This window comes from Pogona vitticeps, chromosome 4 (assembly GCF_051106095.1).
Source record: "Pogona vitticeps strain Pit_001003342236 chromosome 4, PviZW2.1, whole genome shotgun sequence".
Classification (NCBI taxonomy): Eukaryota; Metazoa; Chordata; class Lepidosauria; order Squamata; family Agamidae; genus Pogona; species Pogona vitticeps.
This window is the reverse complement of record NC_135786.1, coordinates 90,137,287-90,144,937: the sequence shown is the minus strand read 5'-3', so window position 1 is coordinate 90,144,937 and position 7,651 is coordinate 90,137,287. Positions and strand designations below refer to the sequence as shown.

General features: G+C 41.3%; 1 protein-coding gene across 2 annotated transcripts in view; it reads right to left on the bottom strand.

Moving 5' to 3' along the window:
• Window positions 1-7,651, bottom strand: part of LRRC8C (leucine rich repeat containing 8 VRAC subunit C) — a 55,365-nt gene that overhangs the window by 26,238 nt on the left and 21,476 nt on the right. For both annotated transcript variants that reach the window (XR_012086495.2, XM_072997917.2), the window contains exon 2: window positions 4,549-4,690. Coding sequence is in view for 1 of the 2 variants with exons in the window: in XM_072997917.2 (XP_072854018.2) it covers window positions 4,549-4,686 (138 nt within the window). In the remaining variant the exon portion in view is untranslated. The remainder of the gene's footprint in view (window positions 1-4,548; window positions 4,691-7,651) is intronic.

Here is a 7,651-nt window from a genome sequence, read left to right as displayed (position 1 = left end):
TGGGGCACTGAAAGAGGCAAATATACAGTGATCTTAGTTTCATTATTAATAAAAAAGTGAAACCCATTAGTAAATCATGACTTTAGATTTTCAGAATATATTCAGAATTATCTAACAAGAACAAACAGCTGGTTCTGCTATACAAGTATAATAGAGTACTACAGAGAATGTTTCAAGGATACCTTTCTGGCATTGTTTTACAAAACTAGAATAAACATGGGAGTATAGATTTATCCAAATTGTTAACACTAAACCACATTACTGTAGGACAGGTGCGGGCAACATGTGGACCACAAGCCACATTTTTATTTTCCACCAAACCCTTCCCCTTCTTTTTTGTTCAATAAATTCCTTTGTGCCTGCCAGGGGATAGGGGGGATTTTTCCACGTCTGGAAGTATGCTTAGCAACCCCTGGAAATCTCCATGCACCAACTCTATTTTAATGTTTTTTTTTTTTTAAAAAAGATCATTAGACCCTTGAAGGTATGGCACCTGATTTAGTTTAATCCTCCTTTTTAGTTAAATCTGTTTTTTCAAATTAAAAAAAATTAATTGTTGCAATGTTTACATGACCACTGCATTTTTTAAAAAATCATATAAAATAATTAAACATGCAGATTAGCATATCTGGCCATGACCTTCCTGTTTAGCCACATCACCTTGGGCTGCGGGCAAATCTGAAAAAGAGCCCCTTGGCTCCGCTGAGATTGCCTACCTCTCTATACAACAAGCATGAACTTAAAACTGGGATCCTTCAGCTTGGATGGCAAACCTGTTAGAAGAGCCCGAAAAATCCACAACAACCTGTTAGAAGCATTGCTCATTCAAATATTCATCTCCCTCTTTGTGAAAGCTGACACTGTAAATGGCAGAAGAGTTACACCTCTTGAGGATGGGGGGGTTGGAACTGTATGCAGATAGCAAAAAGCCTTAAAATATATCTATGCCAGCTCTGCTCTTTCTCTTCTATCGCAGTAGCTGTGTATCCTGCAGTTGCCTAGCAACTGGGATGCTATGTCAGAACAGTCTTCTTCTTGCCAACCCAAACGGCTAAATGGGTGCTGCTGCAGTGGCACTATGGGAATCCATCCAGTCACAACCAAAAATAATAATAATAATCCCACTAATTTTATTAATTAATCGTACATTTTGCACTTCCGCCAAGAGGAGCTTCACGATGGTTATATAAAATTCCCAGGCAGTCTCTCAAAATCTGAAACATTACTCTCTTGGCTTAAAATTCCCAGAAATCCTCTAGCCAGTACAATCCTCAGTTGCAGCCCCTGAAAGTAATGGTTCTGAGCTCTGAGCTCTATTCCAAGTGGCTGAGAAGACTAGACTAGATCCACTAACCTTCATCAAAAGAACTAAATTACTTACTTCTGTGTGACAGTAACAAGTGTGAAGATCCATCATAACTTACCATAACAGTGCTAGTGGTAACAGTCCTGTTGACAGCTACATGAACTTGCCTGCTCAAGGGCATTTCCAGGCTAGTATGCAATAGATAGCCTTGGCAAGGAAAAAAGGCCACACAACAAGGCCAACAAGGCGAGTACTTCCAAGTATCATATGCCTAACATGAAACCAAACACCATGCAGTATTCTAACCAGTGTAGATTATGTATTTAGCACTTTCATCAATAACAATGACACTCCACATGGTGGACTAGTCTCAGCTGCTGTCATTACTTGAGCAACTGTGAATTAACACCAGCAGACTCATCTAAACGTGCTTCAGAGGAAGACCTTGCCTATCATCAAGAAATGCCATTTATAAATAGCAACAGGAAGAAATGCAAATATTTGCATTCCCGCATGCCGTTTCCTTGAGCTTCCTTCACTTGACCATCCTAAGTATGCTTACCTCAGCAAAAAGAACTGGCTGCTGGCTTACTGTGGCCCTCAATAATATTAATGTTCAATAGATCCATGAAACAAATTCAGAATACTATGTATATTAAAAAGCTATGCTAGACATTCACAACAACTCTACCAAAACCATTTGGAAGAGGGGGAAAAGAGGGAATGGTCAAGACCTGCATTTAGAGGCCTGTAACTGAACTGAGGAACTGACAGGTGATTAGAAATATGACAGCAGCTCAGTTTGCACCTGGTAGGCAAGTTGTTCAGAGGTAAGGGAGAGTCAGCAGCTTTACAGACGCACATGGGATTCTATTGGCTCTTTGTGTCACCTGACACCTGCTAAGACTATACTTGCAATACCATCATCTGACCAATCATAGTTGTTCTGCTGGAGGACTGTGGAAAGAAGGCTTGCCCACTGTTCCTCTGGCAAATTGGTGGACCACAAAGTAAGCCACCTAGATCACACAACTGGGGTAAACTGTTCACGGCCGCTGGCACCTTGTTCAGTGTTCACCGTCACCTCCCCTGGTAGGGAGGGCTCAAGTCTGAATTTTCATAAGGAGGTTCCCATTCTGGCATTCTGAACATTCCATCCAATTTTTCTCCTTCCAGTCTCTCTTCCACAAAAGAAAGTCCAAACACATCTGATGGTCTATGCATACACGGACTGGAATAAGACTAAACACTAGCTAGGCTGGAAACAAACGCAGGAGGTCTGTGGCCAAGAATATAGGCTTCCAGAGTCCAAAATTTCAGGCTTGCACTCTTTGTTGACTGCCAGTTTCGAGGAAGACAGATAATTCCTCTGAATACAGCATGTGCCGAAGGAGGGGGAGACTCAGAACAGCTTAGTGCCATATATAGTATTTGGGTACTGTTTATGAAACAGAAATTAAAAATAATTTGCGATGTCCCATATTTTTCGGCTTTCATATTTCTATCCCACAGAGGCTAGTCTTTGCAGAAAGAGGGAGACACTCCTGAACATGTAGAGAACTATGTTTTCATCCTCCCCACAGACACACACTGTGCCCAGGCATAGGGAAAAATCATCAGCGACAGCCAGTGACACACTCCAAACCTAGCCCTTATTATTTATGGGGAGAAAATAAAGAGTGGGAATTATGTGACATACAGTATGTTCCCCAGTGTGGCTCCTAGGACTTCTGGCGGGGGGGGCTGTTGATGAATAAAGCTTCTCGCTCAAAACTGGGGAATTACACCCTCAGAAGCCTCCAAAGATTGCAACTCTCAGTGTAAAAACTATTTTAGTACTTTCCCCATTTTGGCAGCCTGAATTTGCCTTATTTTTTACCAAGACCAGAAGTCACCAATAGGTCAGTACTCATACTGTGGGGAAGAGGGGAACTGCCCCGAACCCCCTGCACAGGTGTCCAACCAGTATACGTAATCAGGAGGCTGTACTCTTATGACTTCAATGAATCCATACACTTGCAAATATAAACTTCTGGGCCTCTGCACATACATGCTTGCATATTCAAGAGGCAGATGCAGCCACATGGGTGCCTTCTGCATCACTTTGCATGCTCTCTATATGCAAATGTTTAGATAGGAATAGGGTTTATATATATAAAAATATTAAAATTATATATATATAAAAAGATTAAAATTAAGAATGTTCTCCAAAGACAGTAAGATAGTGGCAAGGCCTGTAAAGTGCTTCAAGGAGAACGGATTTTTAAAAAAATCTATAACGCATTTCTGAAAAATGCCTCCCTCAGGAATAGCACAGTTGCAAGTCCTCCTGTTTCAAAAGAAGCTTCCTTGAACCTGTCATTCAAGAGAATATTCTTTGTATGTTTCTTTAGAGACATCATTGTCCATGCTAAACAATAATTTGACATTCTCAAAAGTTTTGGTTAACCTTGGGGATTTAATACGAAACATTACTTAACAAGTAGCCTTAAAGTTTTCTCTCTTTTCACCTCCGTGACTAACAAATGACATATGGGGATGTGAAATAAAATGTGTTCACACCATCTCCAGCATACACACAAGGAGGGGGGGGGAACACTGTAAATTGCCAATTTGGAGGGGGGGGGAAGCTGAAAGAAATCGATCTCTCCAAATGACTGAAGCCAATTAAGAAAGCTTTAGATAACAAATAATAAAGAAGTGGCAGTGTTTGGAGTAAGGGATAAGGAATTTGATTTGACAGAACAACTGTGAATACCGCAGTAATGCAACATTCAGGTGGGTATTTGTTTCTGAAGTGGGTTAAATTTTAGTCAGGGTCAACTAGGTACAATGTTACCTTGAAAAAAGAAGAAGCATTTATCACATTTTACCTAATTCTACTTTGCCAGCATATTTACTCTATATTGTTAATAACTCAGATTTGGAAAAGTTACTTTTTTGGACCACAACTCCTAGAATCTGCCAGTCAACATAGCCAATGCTAGGTCGTGGGTAGGTTTGAAGTTTAGCCCGGTCCAAACATACTTTACTACTTGGCTTGTTGCACATGCCTTTAAAAGGTTGGTACCACTGGCAGAATGTGTTCTCCAAAGGAAATAAATTCTTTTAGCTAAGGAAATAGAGACGGGGAAATTGGCCTGACCAACTGCCGCCAGCCTCAACATCTCTGCTGGCACTTGGGAATTTAAGGTCCTTGGCTTGACAGCATCTGCTCCTAGATTGTGCTTCTGTTTATTTACCTGTAATGTGCAACCAAACACGCCAATCATCAGCATGGCAACAGAAAGATAGTCCGTAAACACATCCCACCACGGCTTTAGCACCCGGAAGGCTGGCTGTTGCTCAGAGAACTGGCGGAATTCAGTGACTGGAATCATTGTTCTGCAAGACAGTAAAAGGGAAGGGCGTGTGTGAAAGAGTTAGCTATTATTCTCATTTTAAAATTTCATTCGACAAAACCTAATGAGAAAAGGGCATGTTTCCCCTTTCCATTGAGTTAGGTGATAGCCATTTTTTTGGAGCTTGGAAAAGTTATCTTTAGATGGTAATCTCCAGAATTCCCCCACTCAACACTGGAGATTGTTGAAGAAGCTGTGGTCCAAAAATAAACTTTTCCAAAATTTGCGAACAAAGTTCAAACATCACCAGGCTGCCGTCAAGCCAGGGCTAGCCATCAAGGCTGAAAAGAACCTTCCCGTTCTCCAAGATTCCTCCTCACTGTGAGATGAACTATTAAGGCAGCCTGTCTTTCTGATTTGCTGCAAACCATGTGAGAGGTGCACCCAACACTCATCCAACCGCAGTGTTTCTGTCAGTGACTTCTACAGTCAGCAAGCCGGGGTTCCCACACTCCCATTTATCTAAGTAATTTTCTCTTACTGTATTAGCCTCTTCCCATTCTTTGCTTGCCCCTAAGAACCCAACCTCTGCTTTTACTTGACAGTCCCACATGAGCAGAGTTCTTCTCACTCTAAAACAGACTGGACTCGAAGCTCATCTACTCAACCCAGCTAGTAACCCCAGCTGAGGACACTCCTACCCACTAGTCCTCACAACCACCGAGGCTCAATTATGTTACAAGAGCAGTGAGTCTGCTGCTTTCCCATGGTAACCCCACCACTGTGATAGAAGATATAAACCATGTAAAGATTTCCTGGCTGAGCTCTATAAAAGCAGAACATCATTGGCCATTACCCCTTTGCTTGCAACAACAATATAATCATCAGTCCAAACGGGATATTAAATCAAAAGTACAATTTTGCTATCTGCACGAAAGCAGGATGAGGGTTGCGTCTGGCCCCCAGGGTGACAAACTGCCCACCTCTGCTTTAGAATTTTCATTCTCCCAAATTAAATTACTTTGAAACACTGATGATTCCAAGACTAGTGATGAAATCCAGGCACCAGACACCATTAGCTAGCCAAGGACATTATTCTAAAAATGCAGACGTGCCAGTTTCTATTATCATGTGCAAAAATCTGTACTGAGTGAACACATAAGCAAAGTGCTTGATTGGAAAGGTCATGACATACTGTTCACCTGAATTAAAAAGTCCAGCGGAGACTGTTTTGGAATGGAACACTAACCATGGAACAGAAGAGAAAGAGCCACTTAACTTTATCCAGAGAGTAATTTTCTATTTCCATTTAAGCTTTAAATGATCATGAAGTACACTGAAAAATGGAAGAGGGTCTTGCTTTGCTTTTTAAAGAATGATTTGGCAAATCCCTGCCAATAGCAATAAGTGAGACCTTTGTTGGAGCGACTCTTGCACTTTTCCAGCAAACAGCACTCATTCATCAGTACAGTGGTTGTCAACCTTGGGTAACTCAGGCGTTTCTGGACTGCAATTCCCAGAAGCCTTCACCACCAGCTGTGCAGAAATACAGAATGAGGCACACAGACCTTCAATGCTGGAGGTCTCTTGGAACTCGCAGCTCTTGCCAGGCCAAAACCTCTTATCTAAATTCTAGTCTGGGTTGTGCCAACTACTGGTAGGGTAAGGAATTTAGTGCAAGATTCAGAACTATGATCTATGGTTACATGATGGCCAGTTTGTGTTGCTAAAACTCTCTTATTTGCTTTTATCTGAAAACAGAAAACTGGTACTTCTTGTAGCTAACGAGATGGTTGAAAGTATCTTCACAATTCCTTCTATATTGCAGTTTTTTTTCAGCTTCTCCTTAACAAGCTCCTTTCTGTTCACCCATACTTGATAGTGCTCACCTGTTCTCTTCTTATTGCTAATCCCCACTATACCTGTCCAAAACTTCCAGTACCTTAAATTGTTGAAGTATGCTTACGTACTTCAGAAACCAAATTCATGCAGCTATTGGCACAACGTAATTTTCAATACAAAACCAATCCTTTCCAGTCTGTGCTCTAGAAACACCTGTTTTCTCTTGGTACAGAGCATGACCACCTTCCAGTATCTCCAGGACTGTGTTCTGAGCCTCCACAAAATTGTAGCTAGGATTTAAAATGCTTTTTACTGGCTGGCTCTCTCTCTGTGTGCACACGCCCATGTGCTATGCACAGATAGGCAGCCCATGATTGTCCAGATCTTAATAAACACCCATTCCCCTTAGCCATAGCATCACAGCCAATGGTTGAGAACAATGGGTGCTGTAGTTTAACAGTCCTGGAAACCCACAGAATCCCTATCTGTGGTGGAAAAGAGCAGTCTACAGATTGAAGAGAGGCACAGAGAGGAGTATGCTATTAAGCACAAGCCCGGAAGGACCTTGGGTTATAGGATGTCACTCTCTGGAGTTCTGTCACCTGGAGGAAATACATGCTCTGCCTGTGTATTTCTAAATAAAAGGTTTTAACAATACAGTAAGCCTCCAAAAGCTCTCTTCTAAAAGAAAAAGAGAAAAAGCCAAAACCTCGAGTTGCTGCCCATGGCACTTGGAGAAATGGGAAGCATTGGCATGTGCGTAACAAAATGAAAGATTAAAGAAAGAAAAGTTGATTTGCAATCCCATTTATCTATGGGAAGACCAGGAGGAAGGATGAAAAAGCAGGTTTGGAAAATCAAACAAGACCACCTAGTGTTTTCTCTTTCTAAAGCTGTTCAGATGGTTCCAGCTTTAAAAATGGCCCCCAAACAACTGTAAATCAATGAAACCTTTAAGAAGCAATGACAACTGTTAAACAATATAATGAAATGGGTGCTTATAAACAGTGTAGATCTGCCATTACTCTTTTGCCCCTTTTGCTACTTTTTTCCTCTTTGAGATTTGTCTACATCAGTAGCGTTTACAATCACAACAGAGCTGGAAATTTTATTACTAAGTGGCGACTGCCAGAATCCCAGAAATTTATGGCAAAAAGAACCC